General features: G+C 51.5%; 1 protein-coding gene across 2 annotated transcripts in view; it reads left to right on the top strand.

The window, feature by feature from the left end:
- Positions 1-23,135, top strand: part of SIGLEC1 (sialic acid binding Ig like lectin 1) — a 70,503-nt gene that overhangs the window by 15,481 nt on the left and 31,887 nt on the right. The window contains exons 1-4 of one of the 2 annotated variants that reach the window (XM_084626568.1): positions 9,343-9,404; positions 19,623-19,704; positions 21,967-22,326; positions 22,574-22,870. In XM_084626568.1, coding sequence (XP_084482694.1) covers positions 19,656-19,704; positions 21,967-22,326; positions 22,574-22,870 — 706 coding nt within the window. In that variant the 5' untranslated portion in view covers positions 9,343-9,404; positions 19,623-19,655. Of the gene's footprint in view, positions 1-9,342; positions 9,405-19,622; positions 19,705-21,966; positions 22,327-22,573; positions 22,871-23,135 lie in introns of those variants that run through there. The other variant, XM_084626567.1, reaches the window with a different exon arrangement.

Below are 23,135 nucleotides of genomic sequence, written 5' to 3'. Positions count from 1 at the left end.
GTTATTCTCTCTTCAGAAGAGAATTCCCACGGAAGGAGGGGACCAGGTGCATTTCTGCCATGCAGGATGGAAGCTCTGGCTGATTCTTGCTCTTCTCCAGCACAGATCCCCTCCCCTGAATTCCTGAGACGCTCCCCTCTGCAGAGCCCAGGCCCCTTATCTCCGCGGAATGCAAACCATTCCAAAGCCCCCCCAGGAAGGAGCAGAAAGCAGCCCTTGCCCAGCCGCCTTGCCGCATCTCCCCACTGCTCTTATTGCAGCAACAGACTGGGAGTCTCCACTAGCCATGGCATCTTCTCCTAAAGGGCTGCATGAGTCCTCCTGCATGAACTGTCACGGCGCCTCGGGTCTGTTCACTGGACTGGCCCCCTGCTTATCATGGCATCTGAGCCACTTTCTCTCTGGCTTCCCCAAACCCCAGTGTAGGTAACGTGCTGCTGGCCGTCTTCAACGAAACACAGACACGCCGACTCCGCCAGGAGCTAATTCGACCCAGCCCTCCCCCCGTGGCATCACTGGAGCCCGTCTCTTTCTCCTCCGGTCCCTGAGGCTCCAGGACTCCCTGTGGGACCTCAGCCAAGCCAGTGCTAGAACTGGGGGCTGTAACTCGGGGCTACCAGCTCCCTCCACTGCCCCACCACCACAGCCTGCCCACCTTTCCTTGGCACAGCTCTAAAGACCTGCCACCAGATGTTGCTCAGACCCAGAATCCAAAGCCCACTGGACAACAGAGAGCCTGCAGCGCATAAAAAAATCCGGCACAAATATTCCTGGGCAACATGACGCGGTAACACATGTTTAATGACCGGGCTAGAAATGGCATCACGGTTTGTTTGTTGGTTTCATCTCAGTGTCTGGTATTTTCCAAGCATTGAAGGTGCTTTACCCCAGTGTAACTAATTACCCTGTTACATCTTCCTCTGCAGCATTGTGTGTGGGGCTACTGGAGTACATGGACCATGGGTGTGATCCAGTCTGGCAATGCCTGCGTTGCCTACTTGCATGAATCTATCATGAGTCTCGCAGTATTTTGCTGGGATTTTTTTTCCTTAAAGTCCCAGGTCCTGGAATCAGGAGAGTCCAATGAAAGCTGAGATTCCCCCATAAAAGGAAAAGTAATTTCCTAGTCCTGCCAGTTGTGAAGCAAAGGTTGAAAACATGATCCAAGTGCACCTGAAGGCTCAGAAACCTGAAGGTAAATAAACAGACCCCCAAACTCTCATTTTTTAAACCTCGTGATTTTAAGCCGGTCTTCTGATTTGTGGGGTGGGGAACTGACTAATGATTTTGAGCACTTGGGGTTAGCAATGCTGCTATCCTCATTTTACAGATGGAGAAACAGGCGCATGAGGAAACAAAGTGAGTTACCCAGGGCTACTTAGCAAATCAGTGGCAGAGGAAGGACCAGCACTCAGGCCTCCTAGATCCAAGCATGGCATTCAAGGCACCAATTCTACTCCCCATGCAGAGCTGTGCTTGCAGGATCTGCACCAGGAAACCCAACCCCTGGGTTGCAGCCCAGCAGCCGAAGACGAATGGGAGCTTTGCTCCTGGGATTTAGCCCCTTGATGGAATTCACACCTCCTTGAATCACAGCTGCCAGTCGCTCCATTGTGGTGCAGCGGGCGTGGTCCTCCACGTCTGGCAGGCTCCGCCCTGTCATGTACATTCACTAGTTTCGCTTTCCCCAGAACTTCCTCTTTGCTGATGGAAAAGTCCCCTCTAGAACATGCCCAGAGGGGTCTAGGAAGAGGAACCGGGTGCTCCTGTACCCTGGAGGCCACCCAGGCGAGCCTGCTAGCAATTCCAACTCTGTTCTTTCCTTGTGACACAGACCACCCAACCCCGTATTGCCCAACGGGTGCTGTCAGCAACGGTCTGGCCCAGTGGTTGGAGCAAGAGTCAGGCCTAAGTCGAAGGGTTAAGCGGACTTGCAGTCAGAAGGCTCAGCGGAGGGTCAGAGCTGGGGGACAGAGGTCAGGAAGGAGCTGGGGACTGGAGCAGGTGCAGGCTGATGCAGGATGGAGCACGAGCAAGGCTAGAGCTGGTGGAGGCAAGGACAGGCGCAGGCCCAGCTGCAGGCTAGAGAGCATTGAGCAGCCCCTGAACCACGGCTGCTACTGAGCTTAAGTATCGACCCGCTGACTCCTTCAGCCTATCAGGCGGTGCAGTCAACCAGACAGCCTCTCTCAGGCTGCGCTCCTCGAGGTGCTAGGAGTCTGAGGCCCCTGACAGGTGCGTGGGCTGCAGGACATGGCAGCGCAGGCCGGGGGCAGCTGGAGCCTCCAGTCTCATTGCCATGAGCACGAGCATCCTCTTGGTGATTAAACGGCACAGCCAACGAACTGACCATACTTGCAGTTCGATATTAAGAACGTTTAAGAGAATCAAATAACCACAATCCGCGACGTCGCCAACCCTTCCCAGGCAGAGAAGTCTCCCCGCGTCTTTCCTTCACCTGACCCGGGTGTGCTTCCCAAAGGCCCCCTTAAACTAGCCACCTGGTATTTACAAAGCACAGTTTACGTTACTTTCAGCGTAAGTAGCCAGCTTGTGCCAGCTTTGTCTTTGGTGCCTCCCTGTACTTTCCCATCTTTTGCCTGAATATTAAATTCCAAATGTTAAGGGGCAGGAAGAGGTGTTGCGGCCAACCCAGGGGAAATCTTTATCAGACCTCATCTTGACAGGTAAAGAGGAGCTGATCACAGAACTAAAAATGAACAGTAGCTTAGGTACAAGTGATCATGACTTGATCCCATTTCTAATGTGCAAGCGGAATAAAGTCCAGACCAGTGATATAGAGATGACCCAGGTAATTATAGACCTGATGGCCTGATGTCAATCCTGGGCAGGATAATGGAGTGACTGCTACAGGAGTTGATCAGTAAAGAATTAAATGAGGGTAAGAGAATTAATGCAGGCCAACATGGGTTTATGGCAAATAGCTCCTGTCAGACTAACTTGATATTTTTTTAGATGTGATTATGTTTGGTTGATAAAGGTAATAGTGTTCACCACATGCACCAGCTTCCTCCTTTCTGCGAGGGTGCTCACCCCCTGCTCAGCCTCAGGCCACGCCCCACTCCACCCCTTCCCTCAAGCCCCTGCTCCCCCCCAGGCCCCACCCCAACCCCTCCCGCAAGTGCACCCCGTCTCCACTCCTCCTCCTCCCTCCCAGTGCCTACTGCAGGCCACGGAACAGCTGATCACAGTGGGCTGGAGGTGCTGGTGGGGAGCAGGGGAAACTGGCTGCTGGTGGGTGCTAAGCACCCGCTAAAATGGTGTTCACATCACATACTTAGAGTTCTGTAAGGGGTTTGACTTGTTACCGCATGACATTTTGATTAAAAAACTAGACCAATATAAAGTTAACATGGCCCACATGAAATGGATGAAAAGCTGGTCTCAAAATGTAACTGTAAATGGGGAATCGTCATTTCTCAGGTGTGTTTCCAGTGGAGTCCCTCAGGGATCAGTTCTTGGCCCTTTGCTATTTAACATTTTTATCAAGGACTTGGAAAAAATACATAAAATCATCACTGACAGAGTTTGCAGATGACACAAAAACTGGGGAAGTGGGAAATAAATAAGAGAAGTGGTCACTGATTTAGACTGGATCGCTTCGTAAATTGGCACAAGCAAACAACATGCATTTTAATATAACTAAATGTAAATGTCTACATCTGGGAACAAAGACTGACGGCCTCACTTACAGGATGGGGGGCTCTATCCTGGGGAACAGGGACTGAAAAAGCGTTGGAGGCCATGGCAGATAATGAGCCGAACATGAGCTGACCTTATGGCCGCCCTGGATGGAGAAACGGGAATCCCCAGTAGGAGCAGAGAGGTACTTTCCCTCTCTAGTTGGCACTAGGGTGACCACTGCTGGAATCCTGCGTGCAGTTCTGGTGCCCACAATTCAAGAAGGACATTGATAAATTGGAGAGAGTATTAGAAACCATCCCTTCTAGTGATAGACGCAAAGAGCTCAGTCCATTTTGCTCAACAAAAAAGAAGGTTAAGGGGTGACTTGCTCACACCCCTCTGCCACGTGGATCTGGCGGCCGGGTTCAATATCTCGGAGGTCCTTTTCAACAGTACAACACAGAACCAGCTCAAGCCCCCACCCAGTAACCTGGGAAATGTACACACCACCCCTGAGAGGCAATACTTCCCCTCTCGCAAGCACAGAGTCTGAGTGTAGAAAAGAAACTTCTAATGAAAGGAGGGAAGTCAGCCAACATTAATTAGGGAAAATGCCGCACGCAGGATTTATAAAGCTGTGAGCGGGCCGCCCACCCCAGAGTGCGTGGGACAGAGCCTTCCGCCTCCTGCTCTTGAGTTCTACAACCACAGTTCCTTTTCTGCCCCCTCAGCTCCCTTCCCACACCCCAGTCACAGTGGGTGTCCTGGGTCAGCGAGGACCCCGGGTTCAGAGGCGCCGCTGGGGAAGTTCCCCTCCCACCCGGGGGAGGGAGAGAGGGAGGCCCCTTGCTTGTTCCTCCATCTGAGCACTTGCTCTGCTGTCAGCGCCCTGCTGACCAGCCGCTGCTCTGCTCCGCTGGGCGTCCTGCCAGCAGCTGCACTGCACACGGTCACTACTGTGACCTCGGTGGGTCCGTCTCTTGGGGGTCCCCCCCACAGCTCTCAGCGATTGTCAGCTCTGAGTGGGGGAACTTCTTTGCTGAAGCAGGCTGGGAGGAAAGGCTGTCCCACAACAGGTGATTTCAGCTCTCGTGAGCACTTAGCAAAACATAGAGCTTTAATTAGCTCTACCTTTGAGCAGTGGGGAGGGGAAGGTTCAACGGTGCCCGGGAATCTTCGGTAGAGCCCACACCTCCTGGTAGGGACACCTGTCTCCACCGCCTCTTACCCGTCACAGGGGTCTGGCATCCAAGCCCCCTACTCAGCAAATTCATTTCAGTTGCGGGCGGCCCCCTCAATCAGGACAGGCTAAAGGCAGTTCTGCTCCCCTTTACTCATAAAATAAGGATAACAACATGTCACTTCCCCAGGGTCACGTCCCCAGTTTCATCCGGTGGCTGATGGCTTTCCTTTGGCGGTTCCTGTTATAAAGGTGCTGTCCCTGCTGAGCCGATTCTCATGCACCGCGGTGGGCTCCGTGCTTGCTGAAGCCCCCAGAACCAGGTCAAATTGCTCATAGAAGAGGCAGGTAGAAGGGGAGTTCCCAGAGGTGCAGTTACTCTCTCTGGCTGTGCCATAGTCGATTTCAAGTTGTGTGACTCATTCTCTGCACTGATGGGCGGCCCGGTGGCTTCCCAACGCCTAAAGCTCCTGAAAGATTTCTTTGTACACACAATCATTTCTTGCACTCTTACCAGAGTCAGATGTCTTGCTTGTCTCATGCTCAGATTTACCAGAATTTGGCTGTGTTCCTACGGCCAGGTACCAGTGCATTTGGGTAGGGCATCTTTCTGTCAGTGGCTATAATGGACACAGGGAACTGATCAGTGGATTTTCAGGTGAGGCGGTCAGCATGGAAAGGAAGAGTTAAATGCACAGCAACTGTATTTGAACCAAGTACGCTTGCTTCTGGACTGGTTCCTGGGAATCAAATGGCAAGTTTGGGGGTAGAAGGGCTCAGTTACACAGGCCCAGAGGACTGTGGGACATTGGAGGAATTTCTGGACACGAGCAGACTTGAGCTGCATTCACACTGCAAAATGACGGGGCTTGGACCCAGGTCTTGATGGTACTTGGTCCCACCAGGTCCTGGGCTCGGACCCAGCCCTCCGGATGGATCCTAGGATCCAGGTCCTGAAGGCTTGCAGACCTGATTCAGAAAGATTTGTGTGTGGATGCTCTGGGGGGTTTACAATGTGGTGTAGAGACACCCTCAGGGCTATTAGACTCCCCGGCAAGTGTTCTGCAAATCCTCAGGTAGAGATTGGCATTTGGCTGCAGCCTGGGTGTAGGTTGTGGTTCGGGATTGAGAGCCACTGGAGAATGAAGATTACGAACAGAGATCAAGTTCAGATCCAGCCACCCTGAAATCTTGCAAGCCAATCATGCGAGACTGCGGCTCAAAACGGGAGATCCCAACTAAGATCGCCCTCCCCCTCTTGCATTAGATGTTGTGCAAACACAGTGTAAGGAACCGTCCCTGCCCCAAAGAGATCACAGTCTAAACAGATGCAAAGTGGGTGGGGAACGACAGGCAGAGACAAATGAAGAGATTTATGCAAGACACACCGACTCCACCAGGAGCTAATTCCTGACAGAACCAGGAATGGAACTTGGGTGTTCTGAATGCCAAGCCAGGGCACCGCCCACTCGACCACACTGCCATCCTAAAGTCAAGGACAACATCGCTCCTGGCCATTGCAATCCTGGGACACAGCTTTATTTAGTATCGTTTAATAAACGAATATCCTAACCCTAGGTTTTCACATCAAACTCTGGAGCCAGCAGCTTCTCCTTTTAATGCTAGCTCAGCGGTCCTGGCCCGTGAAGTCAGCTGCCTCAGGTTTGATTCACATCCGATGCCAAGTGGTGGAGCTGCCCTGGATGGTGTAAGTTACTCGCTATGGTTTGGGGCTTGAAAAGGGGGATTTCCCGGACACCCATCCCATTTGCACTGGGTTTAGAAATGAAGTTGAGCCATAGAGTACAGATCAGAATCCAGATCCTGAAGCTCGGAGGTGTTTGCATCCAGGGTGTCGGTTCATCTTATTATAGAGATAAGGACCCAGGGCAAAGTATGGATCTGGATCCAAAGATTTGGGTGTTTGGATCTAGGATTTTGGTCTGGTCCCTTCTCTAATTTAATGCTGGAGTGATCGACGCTGGTCGTTAAAGATACAAGTCCAGGAAGGGCCTGTGCTTGGGGTAAAGCACTAGAGAGGACATGATACTGGCTAACATGGCTACCCCTCTGGTGCTCTACCATTATTTCTAACCTTATCTTCACTGCTAAGGTACCCCTCCCCATAGTGTCTGTGCACTGCAGGGAAGGGGCTGCACTAGGGAACTGGGCTTTTTCCATCTCTAATTGCCATACGATTGTGTGTCACAGTGCAAGGGTTTTTTGGGGGGAGGAGGGCATTAAAAAGGCATCAACAACCTTTTAAAGGCCACTAAACCTAGTTTAAAACTTTGGATTGAAAAAGGCACTCTCTCCGGTGTCAGCAGTAGCGACTAGACCACCAAAGATACAGCCCCCTGAGGAAGAACAAGTCCAATGCAGCACTCAGCCGGAGGCAGCGGCCCCCTGCCCAGAACACCCCCACCAGCAGAGACTTCCCCGAGGTGACCCAAGTAAAACTAAAGCAGACTCTTGCCAAGGGTTGAATCAATGGCCACAAACTGAAGATGGACACTGGAAGGCGCTAGGCCCCATCGGAACCCAGAGAAGAGTGACTGAAGAGCCACATGACAGAGGAGAGATTGAAGCAGGACAACGCTTTCTATCCAGTATCCCAGATCCAGGGGAGTGCCAGAGATTCCCTCAGATTATCAGGGATCACAAAAGGCATCTATGACAGATATGGCAATTTCCTGCGATAGCCTGGAACGATCGTATTGATTGATGTTTATGCGTTATTGTGGGCTGGGGTCGTGTGTGACCTCTCTAAGGGGGAGAGGTGGGGAAAGATATGACCGGAGAGTTCAAAAGACTATTATGCAAAGTATGGATTTTGAGGACAATAAGGAGTATCTGGATTTCCAAGGGAATCCCGAGGGAGAAGTTAATGCCCATTCCCCTACCCCAGGTATGCGAAACCCCAGCCTACTGAAGCTACGCTCTGAGGAGATGGTCATTGTCTGCCGATCACCTGTTACCGAAGGCCAAGACCGAAGGCTGGAGCTGTATGAAGAAACAGCTGATCCGCCCAGTCTCTACCCTGGTTCCGGATCTAAGTCGGATGAATGGGGAAAACCCAGGTGTCGGTTTGGAAGGACTAATGCCTACTATAGCTGGAGGCTGGGTTTGGAGGTGGCCTTGGGGGAGCTTTCTGGCATGCGGGTAGGTTCTTTTATTGTTTCAATAGGCTTTCTCTGCGATGCTTTTACCTTAAGAATGAATGTGCTTGCTTAGAAGCCGTTGAGTTGTAACTTACAGTTGTGGGCGATACACTGATCATAACCCTCAAAGAGAAAGCAAAGCGCAGCCGGCAGTCTGGCTTGCTGGGGCTATCACAGCGTAAGGCAGGGAGATGTGCTATTTTAAAATCCGCGGTCAGGAGGGAGGGAGACACGGGACTCCATCCAAGAGAGGTGCCGGCTAGGAACTGGAAGCCTGAAGTGGGTGCCCTTGGTGAACAATGGAGGAGGAATACAGGTGCATCAAAGAGCAAGGAGAAACAACTGCCCCCGACCCTGGGAGAGAGACAGCACTGTACTATGGAGTGCCACCCCCCAGAAAGACCATAGACCCAGGGGATCAGCCCCCCCCAACCACCAAAGCATCTGACCCTATCCTGGGCGTGTCATGCTCATCTCTGACAGAGCCCAACACACAGAATCATCCCATAGGGTTAGAAGGGACCGCAAGGGTCATCTAGCCTAACCCCCATGTCTAGTTTGCCCTGCCAAAAATTCTCCTTGAATTGCAGTGACTGGGTGGATATTGAGCACTCTTCCCTTAGCCCTGAGTTAGTGCTTAGTATTTTCATGGTGCTGCAGCCGTGCTGAGAGATGGGACTGCACTCCCGAAGTGATGCGGAAGGGGGTATAGACTGCATCTAAGTGCGTATGATGGAATCTAAGGAGATGTATATTTGTGTAATACAGCCACAACCATGTCTAGGGGCCACTGAGAGAGATGAGGGATGGTTCAGTGGCTAGGGAAGGTTTCCTGTGTAACCTTTGGCAAATCACTTACTCCCTCTGTGCCTCAGTTTCCCATCTGTACAATGGGAGGAATAGCACTACCCTACCTCCCAGGGGGGTTGTGAGGATAAATCTGCTGAATTGTGTGGTGAGCTCAGATAATGATGGGGTTCGTTAGGAAGACCAAGAATGGCATGCGCCACGCGGCCAATTCACACACTACCCCTCCAGTCTGGAAGCTGGAACTGCCTATGCTCGATCTCCTCTGGGCACAGGGGTGCCAGCCTGGAGCCATGCAAGCCCTGTTGGGCGCTTGCCAGGGCCGTCACGCTGGTACTTCCCCCAGGACCACCCTGATTCCTGCATTAAAATAGTGCTAAATAATCAAAGGGTGAAAGAGCTGACGGCATCAGTCACTTCCCCAAACCAGAGTCGTTACAAGCCCAGCAAGGGGAAGTGACGCTCTCCTGGATTCTTCTCCAGCCCTGGGATTAAATAGCTCTCCTGGAGTCAGTGTGGGCAGACGCCGTCTCCTAGGTCCAGGGCTCTGGTCCTCTGGCTGGGGATTTCAAAAGGGAGCATCTCTTTCCTGGGGACCATTCCATGAGAAGGTAACATTTCCTGCTTCTCCAGGCCGTGCCTGAGACCTCTGGCTGGGGGGATGGAGCATCCTGAGTGGCAAAGGCAGGGGACATACCTGGGTCTTGGGGCTGGACTCCTGGATAAAGGGGGTTTAAAATGCGACATGGCCATCTTGCACAGGTCAGATGCCGACGGGTACCTAGCTGCCGGGGTAGATACATAGATTCCAGTACAACACAGATCCCATCCAGACCTGAGCTGAGGGGATGGCATTCGCTCCCGGGTGTGGTGCAGAACTCAAACAAGAGGGTGGTTTCCACCACCCACCTGACACGAGATTGTGGTTAGATGACACAGGCCTCTGGAAAGGACGCGAGGAGTGGGGAAGGCTGAGGCTGAAATCTGGGAAGGGTGAGTGACCCCACCCCACGCAGACTCCTGCAGGACTACAGCACACTTCTCGGGTGGTGGCACCCGAGAAAGTTGGTGCGGAGCCCACAACCCCACCAGGGTGCGGCTCCGTGAGGATGGCGTTGGATGTAGCTAGGCGAATGGGAAGAGTCCGGTTACCTGTTGGCTTTGTACGGGGCAGGGAGCTGCTCACCCTTTGGGGAGCTTGAAGAGCAAATGACCTCAGGCACAGGAGTAGAGCATGGGGCAAGAGAATCAGCATCTTGGTGCCCCCTTCCCTAGAGCAGTGTGCATCCCCTGGCACCCTGAGCACCTCTGCAGTCAGACAGGTCTACGTCAGGGGTGGGCAAACTTTTTGGCCTGAGGGCCACATCTGGGTGGGGAAATTGCATGCAGGGCCATGAATGTAGGGCTAAGGCTAGGGCAGGGGGTTGGGGTGCAGGAGGGCTCAGGGAAGGGGGTTGGGGTGCGGGGCGCAGGTGGGGCTTGGGGTGCAGGCTGTGGCGGGATGGAGGTGGGGCTCCGCACGCTGTCCTCGCCTGCGGCTACCTCCCCCGAAGCTCCCATTGGCCACGGTTCCCTGGTCCCAGCCAACGGGAGCTGCTGGGGCAGTGCCTGCAGATGAGGGCAGTGCACGGAGCCCTCTGCCCCACCCCACTCCCCCAGGGGCTGCAGGGACTTGGTGCCAGCCACTTCCGACAGCAGCGTGGGGCCAGGGCAGGCAGGGAGCCTGCCTTAGCCCCGCTGTGCCACGGGGCTGGCAATCCCATGGGCCAGATTCAAAGCCCTGACAGGCTGGATCCAGCCCACGGGCTGTAGTATGCCCACCCCGGGGCATCCTATGACGGGCCCACTGGGCACCTTTGCCAGGACCACGGAGAGGAAGCGTCCCCAGATGGGGAAGGAAGGTGATGGGTCCTCCCCTGTCTAACTCAATATAGGATCCTGCCGAAAATCTGGCTCATTCTTCCGTCCGCTTCCAATAAAGCCAGGTTGCCTCGTTGCTGCATTGTCAAGGGCTCTGCTTCACCAGCTGGACTGTGAGACCACACAGGATCACTGGACGAGAGGGAGCTTGGTGAATTTAAAAGGCAATGAAACTGATTTACTGTAATCCACTGGGGAGCGCGTGTTACAGATGCTCCCCATGCCAAGAGCTAGAGGCAATGAATAACTGCACTGTCTTAGCCTTTAGCTCATGCTTTTTAGCTCTAGAGGTTCCGGGTTCAATGCCAGGTGTGTCAGCTGCGAGGGCATCTGTCATCCAACTTCCACATGCAAGGTGTGACTAATCTGTGGGACTCCCTGCTGCAGGGGTGGGCACTGGACAATTTCCAAATGGCCTGACCATCTGCTATCTTTAGGAAGCCAGTCTTTGGGCTACTGTAGATAGGGTTTGCACCTCCCTGCTGTTCTCCCCTGGGGAGCCCATCACTTGGTCAGGGGCAGGGAAAAGGGGAGCTGTTGCCAGAGGGTCCCAGCTCAGGGTCTAGTCTAGAGCCTGTGATGGGATGTTAGGTGGGGTGGGATCTGAGTTACTACAGAAAATTCTTTCCTGGGTATTTGGCTGGTGAATCTTGCCCCTATGTTCAGCTGATCGCCATATTTGGGGTCGGGAAGGAATTTTCCTCCAGGGCAGATTGGAAGAGGCCCTGGAGGTTTTTTGCCTTCCTCTGTAGCATGGGGCACGAGTCACTTGCTGGAGGATTCTCTGCTCCTTGAAGTCTTTAAACCACGATTTGAGGACTTCAATAGCTCATACATAGGTGAGAGATTTTTCGCAGGAGTGGGTGGGTGAGATTCTGTGGCCTGCGTTGTGCAGGAGGTCAGACTAGATGATCATAATGGTCCCTTCTGACCTAAATATCTAGAGCCCATTGAAGGCATTGGGGCAGGGGGTCTTTCCAATGACTTCGCTGCGCTTTGGATCACGTCCTCAGTGGGACCCAGGAGACCACTGGCTATTCATTGCCTCCTAAACCACAGAACAGCTTGGAGACTGGCTGCTCCACCCACGAATGGCTCAGGCGTGGGGCTGAGAATCGGCAGCACCCCCTCTCCCGAAGGAAGGGGCTGCCTGGCAGGGGCTCAGAAGTACTCACCTCCCCCAGGGCCACAGAGATGCATCATGGCAGACGTAGTCCAGCTGGGGAACCCATCCCAGAGAGGTGAATGGGGAAGCGAGACACCTGAACTACAACCCCCAGGGTGCACTGCGACAGCATTTCCACGTGGATGCTTTTCAGGAGTCCAGCTTTTGTAGTTTTCCCTGGAAAGCAGACATCCCCCTTCCTGGTCGGTTTAGTTGAAAACCCCACTTTTCCATCACAACGCAATTTTGACAGAATGTTTCCAACCAGCCTGCCGCCTTCTTGTGTGCCCAGCCCTCTAGCAATGATCCCACACTAGAACGTGGTCAGATCACCGGGACTTTGCTGGTGAACGTGCTCTGTAATGGCCACGAGAGATCGGGGAAACCGAGGTGTCACATCCCCTCCAACCACTGCATTTCCCGCACCATAGCAACTGCTAGCCCCGCTCTGAACTGGCCAGAGAGAAGAGCTCCACTCAGCTGGGGACTCCTCACGGGTCTCTCATGAACTGGCTCTGGCCGAATTAGCCTGCCATGGCCCTGACATCCAGCAGTTAGCTGAATGACGTTGCTGGTGGCTCAGCTGATGTTCATAGCCTGTGATTGCTGGGCAATTACCGACTCCCGTGATCTGTCGGGGAGAAAAACCATCGAGTCTGAGGAGCTGCTCAGTCCCTGGGGGTTGGAGAGAAGAGGACAGGTCTGAAGGGGACAAGACCTGAACAACAGCATTTCCTTAGGGCAGGAGAGCCCCAGTCTCAGTGAAGGTTTTGATTGCAGGGAGATGATGTCTCAGCAGTAACAAATAGGGCTCGGACCTGTGGGTTTGCATTGGGCCAACCTCTATTATGTCACAGCAGCTCCGAGAGACCCTAACCAAGATCATTGTGCTGGGCGCCGCACAGACACAAAGTGAGAGACAGTCCCTGCCCCAAAGAGCTCATAATCTAAGGCTGTGCAGTCTAGTGGACAGAGCACCGGCTTGGGACTCAGGAGACCAGGGTTCTATTGCTGGTCTGCTGGGTGACCTCAGGCAAGTCTGTGCCTCAGTTTCCCCATCTGTAAAATGGGAATATTGACACTGACCTCCTTTGTAAAGCACCTGTAGAGGTTTGGATGAAAAGTGCTATAGAAGCGCTAGGTATTAACATCAAATAAAACTAAAGACAGGACAGGAAGCAGCAGTCAAGGGAATTACCCAGGGTCACACAGAATGTTATTGGCAGAACTAGGAGTAGTGCCCAGGTGTCCTGCATCTCAGACTAATGCCCTATCCCCTGGACCACAACAGCCAGAGATGGGTCAGAACCAGAACCGCAGGTTGAAGCACCCCAAAAACCTTGGGGATGTTCAAACCCACATCCAGATCTGAATGTCACAAATGGCTCCTCTCACTACATGCAGGCCTGGGGTGTGTCTCAGAAACCTGACCCAGGATCCATCACTTCATAGAGCGAACCAGCGAAAACGAAACTGTGAAACCAGGGCAGGAGCGCAGGAGAAATGAAACTTAGTGGGGAAGCATTGTGGAAAAGTGACCCCAGGAAACAGACAGGACATTGCAGAGAGACACAGTGACATTCATTTCCTTCTTGGCCCTGAAGGCTTGCAGTCCCCAGAGTTTAGCAGTTATTTTAGGCTCTCTGGCACACCACCAACCTGTTTTAGTTCTGTAATTTGCTGGATATCTTTGGAACCAAGTTGGGACAAACATGTACAGCCCTGGGACCTCAGCATGCTGGAGGGCATCTTCCATTGAGGTTGCTACAGATCCAGGACAGGGCGGACCATTTTCTAGATGGGAGCCCCAGGAGAACAAGGTGATAATGGGAATGGGCCCCTCCGGACCCAAGAACTGCAAGTTGGCACGCTAGAGAGAGCTGGGAAATGCACACACGGTTGCAAAACAATTGTGAAATTTGTTGCAAAAAGTGTTCATCAACATTTCACATTTTGACACATTTCTGGCCTGCCAAAGTAATAAAATTAAAACAAAGAAAATTTTCCAGAAAAAAAAAAAAGTGAAAATTGGTAGCGTTTTTGAGCAGCTGCATTTTTCAAGCACGGGGTGACAGCGTGCGTTCTTGTTCCCTGCAAGCAGCTAGCCTGTGCAACAGAGAAAAGCCTGCTCCAGCAGCTTCAGGCCTCCATGGACCATCTCGGGGTCTGTCTTCCCTAGGGTCCCAGCGTGGAGGGTATTAGATGGCAGCTGCTAAAAGGTGCCCACAGAGGGCCATTTGCAGTCTGAATAATTTTTTTGGTTCGGCTCCCGGCAAGCAGGGGCAAGGGTGGAGAGAGTGTCCGGGGTGCACAGCGGGCCCACCACAGTCCCAGACTGCACACCGGGGGGAATCTAGTCACAGAGTGTGGGGTTCTTAGGGATTGGCTTGTTTTGAAATGGGATTAGCTTGATTTCTGGCATATTGTGAAAGTCAGGTGCTTATTTACTGCGTGAAAGTTGGCAACTGTGCTCTCCAGGGCCCTTCAACCCCTACATTTCTATATGACAGGTTTCAGAGTAACAGCCGTGTTAGTCTGTATTCGCAAAAAGAAAAGGAGTACTTGTGGCACCTTAGAGACTAACCAATTTATTAGAGCATAAGCTTTCGTGAGCTACAGCTCACTTCCTCAGATGCATATCGTGGAAACTGCAGCAGACTTTATATATACACAGAGAATATGAACCAATACCTCCTCCCACCCCACTGTCCTGCTGGTAATAGCTTATCTAAAGTGATCATCAGGTGGGCCATTTCCAGCACAAATCCAGGTTTTCTCACCCTCCACCCCCCCACACAAATTCACTCTCCTGCTGGTGATAGCCCATCCAAAGTGACAACTCTTTACACAATGTGCATGACAATCAAGTTGGGCTATTTCCTGCACAAATCCAGGTTCTCTCACATCCCCCCCACCCCCATACACAAACTCACTCTCCTGCTGGTAATAGCTCATCCAAACTGACCACTCTTCAAGTTTAAATCCAAGTTAAACCAGAACATCTGGGGGGGGGGGGGGTAGGAAAAAACAAGAGGAAACAGGCTACCTTGCATAATGACTTAGCCACTCCCAGTCTCTATTTAAGCCTAAATTAATAGTATCCAAGTTGCAAATGAATTCCAATTCAGCAGTTTCCCGCTGGAGTCTGGATTTGAAGTTTTTTTGTTTTAAGATAGCGACCTTCATGTCTGTGATTGCGTGACCAGAGAGATTGAAGTGTTCTCCGACTGGTTTATGAATGTTATAATTCTTGACATCTGATTTGTGTCCATTTATTCTTTTACGTAGAGACTGTCCAGTTTGACCAATGTACATGGCAGAGGGGCATTGCTGGCACATGATGGCATATATCACATTGGTGGATGTGCAGGTGAACGAGCCTCTGATAGTGTGGCTGATGTTATTAGGCCCTGTGATGGTGTCCCCTGAATAGATATGTGGGCACAATTGGCAACGGGCTTTGTTGCAAGGATAAGTTCCTGGGTTAGTGGTTCTGTTGTGTGGTATGTGGTTGTTGGTGAGTATTTGCTTCAGGTTGCGGGGCTGTCTGTAGGCAAGGACTGGCCTGTCTCCCAAGATTTGTGAGAGTGTTGGGTCATCCTTTAGGATAGGTTGTAGATCCTTAATAATGCGTTGGAGGGGTTTTAGTTGGGGGCTGAAGGTGACGGCTAGTGGCGTTCTGTTATTTTCTTTGTTAGGCCTGTCCTGTAGTAGGTAACTTCTGGGAACTCTTCTGGCTCTATCAATCTGTTTCTTTACTTCTGCAGGTGGGTATTGTAGTTGTAAGAAAGCTTGACAGAGATCTTGTAGGTGTTTGTCTCTGTCTGAGGGGTTGGAGCAAATGCGGTTGTATCGCAGAGCTTGGCTGTAGACGATGGATCGTGTGGTGTGGTCAGGGTGAAAGCTGGAGGCATGTAGGTAGGAATAGCGGTCAGTAGGTTTCCGGTATAGGGTGGTGTTTATGTGACCATTGTTTATTAGCACTGTAGTGTCCAGGAAGTGGATCTCTTGTGTGGACTGGACCAGGCTGAGGTTGGTGGTGGGATGGAAATTGTTGAAATCATGGTGGAATTCCTCAAGGGCTTCTTTTCCATGGGTCCAGATGATGAAGATGTCATCAATGTAGCGCAAGTAGAGTAGGGGCTTTAGGGGACGAGAGCTGAGGAAGCGTTGTTCTAAATCAGCCATAAAAATGTTGGCATACTGTGGGGCCATGCGGGTACCCATAGCAGTGCCGTTGATCTGAAGAACCACTAACCCAGGAACTTATCCTTGCAACAAAGCCCATTGCCAATTGTGCCCACATATCTATTCAGGGGACACCATCACAGGGCCTAATAACATCAGCCACACTATCAGAGGCTCGTATACCTGCACATCCACCAATGTGATATATGCCATCATGTGCCAGCAATGCCCCTCTGCCATGTACATTGGTCAAACTGGACAGTCTCTACGTAAAAGAATAAATGGACACAAATCAGATGTCAAGAATTATAACATTCATAAACCGGTCGGAGAACACTTCAATCTCTCTGGTCACGCAATCACAGACATGAAGGTCGCTATCTTAAAACAAAAAAACTTCAAATCCAGACTCCAGCGAGAAACTGCTGAATTGGAATTCATTTGCAACTTGGATACTATTAATTTAGGCTTAAATAGAGACTGGGAGTGGCTAAGTCATTATGCAAGGTAGCCTGTTTCCTCTTGTTTTTTCCTACCCCCCCCCCCCCAGATGTTCTGGTTTAACTTGGATTTAAACTTGAAGAGTGGTCAGTTTGGATGAGCTATTACCAGCAGGAGAGTGAGTTTGTGTGTGTATGGGGGTGGGGGGGATGTGAGAAAACCTGGATTTGTGCAGGAAATAGCCCAACTTGATTGTCATGCACATTGTGTAAAGAGTTGTCACTTTGGATGGGCTATCACCAGCAGGAGAGTGAATTTGTGTGGGGGGGTGGAGGGTGAGAAAACCTGGATTTGTGCTGGAAATGGCCCACCTGATGATCACTTTAGATAAGCTATTACCAGCAGGACAGTGGGGTGGGAGGAGGTATTGGTTCATATTCTCTGTGTATATATAAAGTCTGCTGCAGTTTCCACGGTATGCATCCGATGAAGTGAGCTGTAGCTCACGAAAGCTCATGCTCAAATAAATTGGTGAGTCTCTAAGGTGCCACAAGTCCTCCTTTTCTTTTTACATTTCTATAGTTAGGCCTACAAATTTAGGAGTAATACAACTGGTGCTATTCTTCTTGCATGCACTAGGTGGTGATCTTTTGACAGACTAACTATATACATCTAGGAAGTGAGCTGTAGCTCACGAAAGCTCATGCTCAAATAAATTGGTTTGTCTCTAAGGTGCCACAGGTCCTCCTGTTCTTTTTGCGAACACAGACTAACACGGCTGCTACTCTGAAACCTGTATACACCAGTGATGATCAACATTACCCAAAGGGGCCAAGGTAGTCTGAATTCACTGATTCGTTTACTAGAGTGCTATTCATATTTAAACAGTATGATGGGGAAATATTTAGTGTATTATTCTGTATCTATTATTCTCACAGCAAATAGATTGATAACTGAGTGCACATTAATAACTTCATTGGTTAACAACATAGTAAAAGCATCCTGATTAGTTAATAACTTTGATTGGTTACTAATTAAAATCACACTGTTTTAATATCACATACTGCAAAGAGCTGCAGGAGAAACGTTAAAGAGCCTCAGTCTGAGAGTCACGGATATACAGCCTCCCCGATAGTACCTTTTCATACACTGGGCTCCTGCCACAGACATTTGCCCCAGGGCATGGTTCCTGCCTACAAGGGCTTACAAGCCCCTCCCCACAGCATGTGTAACAGGAGAGGGCCAGTGGATGAGCCCCTCACCTTCTGCCTATGCTATGGTTTCACCGAGCTTATGTTGAACGTCCATCAGATCAAAACAGGCCAGAAAACCGTGGGGAAAATTTTGCTCAGGCGTCACCAGTGTGATGGTGGAATAATTCCACTGACTCCAACAGGATACTCTAGATCGACACTGGATTGACACCGGGGGCTGGGTCTCTTCTCACCCACAAGGAGGCTGCTATTCAAGTCTTTCTGAGGTGGGAGAGACCATGCCTATTGTCTGTCCAAACTCTGCGTCCTTCCAAACTCTCAGGCTTTTCTTCACTCACAGAGGGGTTATGTCAGGTTGACTAAACCCCTTATCTCCACAAAGGGCCCAAGGCCACCCCCCTGCACTTTCAGGGCAGTTTGGGCATGGATGCTCATTTAATCAGCCTGGAGCGGATATCTACATGTGGCCAAACCAAAATCCTGGAGCTGAGCTACAGGGAAATTTGGATACAGATCTTGGATCCCATCTGCCATTGCAATCTGCACCAAAACTCCAGATCTGAACGCCTCCAAATAGGGGGCCCAATGTGAATGCTGTGGCTTGCGCCCAGCTCGAGGACATCCCATGACCCTCTGCTACCAAACGCCATGTGACAAACTCTCTGCACTGCCCCATCAAGCCATTGGGTAGGTCTCAGCTGGGCTCACCTGGCATGGTGTCTGAACCCAAGTGCCCTTGCTCCCAAGCAGAGGATGCAGAGAGATGACAGCTGGAAGAGCCAGGAATGCATTTACACTTGTACACAGGCATGCCCAGTGCCCATGCACTTTGCAGACGATCTTTGGGGCCCAGTCTTACCAAGTTGGCTTGCAAATTTTCCTGTTAATCTGGGAGTTTTTAATCTCAGCTATGGGCTTCCTTCCTTTCCCCACAATCAGCTGTAGGTTACAACATTGTGAAGAATTTGAAGGGATGTCTGACTTTTTTGGGACTGGGAAGAGCTGCCAGCAGCCTTCTTATCCCCTCCCCTTCCAAAAAAATAAAAAGATCTAAAAATTCCCAGTGTCTGAGTCTATGGGGGCAGGACATGGTCCCACAGCTGGAGTCCTCAACCCAGAGAGGTCAGAACTTCCAAACAAGCCAAGCAGAATGGTGGTTTTGTCTAAGGTCTCTCATTGGCCGCCCAGAACTAGTGGGTTATCCAAACAAGAGTGGATCATCTCCAACTAGCAGGTAAGTGATAGATGGGGTCTCCAGCCAACACCCTCTGTGAAGGAGTCTGGTTTAACAATGCTATGGAGCGAGGCTATGCTCATCCCAATGTCCCATGCCCGTCCCTGGACCATGGGGATGCCAGGTACATGATTTTGCAGCAGCAGCCATGTCATTGTACAGAATAGGGTGCAGATTCTGGTAGCTGCACCAGTGTGAATCCGGAGTAACACCAAAGGAGTCACCAAGTAACACCAATAACCATGGGTTTATTCCACCATGACACTGGTTCAGTTGAGAGCGAAATTTATCCCACAGCAATCAAAAGCCGTTTTCATCTGATGGACGCTCAGCATAATCTAGGTGAGATGAGTGGGGTCCCAGCCCGCTGCCTAGCGGGTAGATGAGCACCAGTCTGAGCAGAGGGGCCAAGGACTCGCTGGACCATGGAGACTGCACTCCTCTTCCACCCTGGCTCGGGTTGCAGCACATTGGAAGGTCAATATGGAGGAAGCCTGCTCTACCACTAACCACAGATTTGAGGCAGGAGCAGTAAACAGAGGCCTTTAGTCTGCAGGGCCTTGACTCAGCTCCTTTTGCCAGCACAGCTTCCTTTTCCAAACACTTATTATAAAGACTAACCATCCTGTGAAAGCTTATTGCATGATCCTCTTTTCTGTTCCACCAGGATCTTCCATAACGTTATCCAGCAGGAGTGGTCATGCCCTTCTTATTTCAGCTTATCTTCCTGGCCAGTCATGCCCAGCAAGGTACAGTGCCATGTTTAACCCGAATAATCATCATCATCAATGGTGTTCTGTTAGCTTCTGCCTGCATGCAGCACTCCTTCCACTGCCTCCAGCATGGCAAAGGGTTTGTACCATTAGAAAAGGGATAGAGAATAAGAGAGAAAATATCACAATGCCAGTATAGAAATCCATGGTACGCCCACACCTTGAACACTGCTCGCAGTTCTGATCATCCATCTAACAAGCTATATTAGAATTGGAAAAGGTTCAGAGAAGGGGAACAAAAATGATGAGGGGGATGGAACAGCTTCCGTATGAGGAGAGATTCAAAAGACTGAGGTCTCTACAATCATGACTGCTGTGGAGAAAAAAAGTGTTATTTTCTCCTTCACATAACACAAGAACCAGGGGTCACCCAATGAAATTACTAGGCAGTAGATTTAGAACACACAAAAGGAAGTATTTCTTCACACAACGCACAGTCAACGTGTGGAACTCGTTGCCAGGGGATGTTGTGAAGCAGGGGTCAGAAAAGAATCAGATAAGCTCATGGAGGATGGGTCCACCAATGGCTATTAGCCAAGATGGGCAGGGATTCAACCCCATGCTCTGGGCATCACTAGCCTCGGGTTGCCAGAGGCTGGGAATGGGCGACAGGGGATGGTTCACTTGATTCCCTGTTCTGTTCATTCCCTCTGAATACCCGGCATTGGCCACTGTTGGAAGACAGGAGACTGGGCTAGATGGACCCTTGGTCTGACCCAGGTTATGTTCTTACCCAGAGCCCGGAGGATTCTCTCTCTAACCGACCCCTGTATATTTTCCCAGGGCAGTGTACGCTCGTGTTTTACACCAGTAGGAGTGGGAGTAGGATCAGACACTGGGCGTTTACTGGTCCTAAGGCACGTTACAAAAGCCATTTAACCAATCCCTTGGCAGCAGGTGGTATTGTTTATTTGTATTTCAGTTATGCCTCGGACACTGAACACAGGCAGTGCATCATTATCCCCATTTTACATGCAGGTAAACTGAGGCAGTAAGAGACAGCAGCCCAAATTTCCAGCATGGCCCCTGATTTTGGATGCCCAGCTTGAGGGCCCAATTTACAGAGGTGACATGCACCACCTGCACGCAATAGGACAAATTCAGCTTTGGGATGACTCCACCAACTTGAATGGAGTTATCCCAGAGATCAGTTGGGTTCATTGACTTAATGGGAATTGAATCATAGAATATCAGGGTTGGAAGGGACCTCAGGAGGTCATCTAGTCCAACCCCCTGCTCAAAGCAGGACTCTAGCCAAGCGCAGACTCACGGCTGGCACCTCCTGCTGGTCCTCTCAGGTAATTAGCATTCCAGCCTCAGGAGCGCCCTCTTCAGGCCGGTGTCTTGCCTTGCTGCTGGCTTCCGTGTCCCTCCCAGGACCCCCTTGGCAGTACCTGACAGCTCTGGGTCTTCCCCTCCCACTATCCCCACAGTCGTAGGCTCCTGCCAGTCACCAGCTAGCCCCCAAGTCAGGGGGCAGACTGCAGTATGAGTCATTCATCACAGGCAAGGGTGGATTTGGACCTGCTGCCTCCCCGTGGCTGCCCCTGCAACCCCCGAACCTAATAGGCCTTCCCAGGCTTGCACCCTGGGGCTTTCCTAGGCCAGAGCTCCCTTGGCCTTTCCCCAGCCCTGCTCCAAACTACATCCTCTATTCAGGTCAGTCCCTCCCTCTCAGAGCTAGAGAGAGAATATCTCTTCTGCTCCTGGCTTCCCTGGCTTTTATAAGGCCCGCTGGGTCTCTTTGGGGCGTGGCCCACAGCTGCAGCTGCTCTGCCAACCAGCTCACCTCTTCCCCTGTCTCTTCCCCTGCCCCAGCCCTCTCCCAGGGCTATTTTAAACCCCTCTGGGCCCAGCAGGTGTCCACCCTGCTACAAGGACCAATCCCCAATTTTTGCCCCAGATCCCTAAATGGCCCCATCAAGGATTGAACTCACAACCCTGGGTTTACCAATGCTCAAACCACTGTGCTGTCCCTCCCCGCTGCATGTGGACGGCACTTCTGAAAATCTGGGCCTAAGTGAAGATGATCAAGCCCCTTCCCCGCCTACACACACACACACACACACCCCAGCAGCAAGGCCAGAATGGACAAGATCTCTGCCCAGGAACCAGGCCCCGCTGGCTGGCGGAGAGGAGAGAAGCATGTTGCTGATGGAGTCAGCAGATTAGCTCTGTCCTGACTGAGGTTTTTGCTTAGCCTTGCTCCCTCTGTCTGTTCCCCTCTGTCTAATACAGCCTTTTGCTCATGGGGCGTCACCTACCCCCAAAGCCTGCACAGTGTAAAGGACTCCTGCATCCTCATACCCTGCACCTTCAGCTACCCCAGCACAGTGACCCCCGTGGACGGCATTGTGGCCATCTGGTACAAGGATTACCAAAGCCAGAGCACCACGATCTACCACTCGACCACTCCCAGTGAGGTCGACGGCAGGTTTCAGGGCCGTACCGAGATGCTGGGCGACCTGGCCATGCACAACTGCACCCTGCTGCTGAGGGACGTGAAGACTGAGGACAGCGGCAAGTACAACTTCAGGTTCGAGATCAACCAGGGTGACCGGTGGTCAGACCTGCGTGGGGTGATGCTGACTGTTACCGGTGAGTATGGAGACGAGCTAGCCAGAGCATGTAAAATCACAACTACTTCACTGCGTGTCATGGGCCCTGTACTGCTGCCAGCTATGGGCGAGTCTCCTTTAGCTCAAGTGCTTGTGGAGCAGCTGAGTTCTATCCCCACTGCTGCCAGGCATGTCCAGGGGTACAGCACTGTGATGGAGGAATAAACTGAAATTGCTATTATCCCATCGCAGATTCCCCAGAATACCCTTGTTCTTTCCATCCCTAGATGCCCCCAACAGCCCGGCCATTGCTGCCCCGGAAGATCTAACGGAGGGTGTGAGAGTGAACTTCACCTGCTCCAGCCCATACGTCTGCCCATACGACAGCATCGCTCTGGAGTGGAGGGGCTATAATGCACTGGTCTCGACCGTGGCTGGAGCAGTGCAACTGGACACCGCTGGCGTGCTCAGCCGGCAGACCCTCGTTACCTCCTTGTCATGGCAGGACCACTCCAAAAACCTGTTCTGTGAAGTGTCTGTTGGCGCTAAGCAGGCAACCGGGGAAATGGCTCTGTGGGTGAAACGTGAGTATGCTGCTTTTCGAACACTGGCCTTGCTGAATGGAGCGAGGACCAGCAGCTACGGCCTCTATTTCTGCATTGCCCAAGTCACGTCTTTCCAGCCCACAATGCTTCCAGTTCTGCCATGTGATCGGACACCCGGCCAGAAATCCATGGCCAGATCCCAACGGACATCTGGCTTCCCTAAATTCTCTTCTGTGATTTCCACTGAACAAAGACTTCTTCTAGCCTTGCAGGCCTAACCTGCTCTGTGGCATTGCTGGCTGCT

The sequence above is a fragment of the Lepidochelys olivacea genome (assembly GCF_965140295.1).
Source record: "Lepidochelys olivacea isolate rLepOli2 genome assembly, chromosome: 4".
NCBI classification, from domain to species: domain Eukaryota; kingdom Metazoa; phylum Chordata; order Testudines; family Cheloniidae; genus Lepidochelys; species Lepidochelys olivacea.
This window is presented reverse-complemented; position numbering and strand designations above follow the sequence as displayed.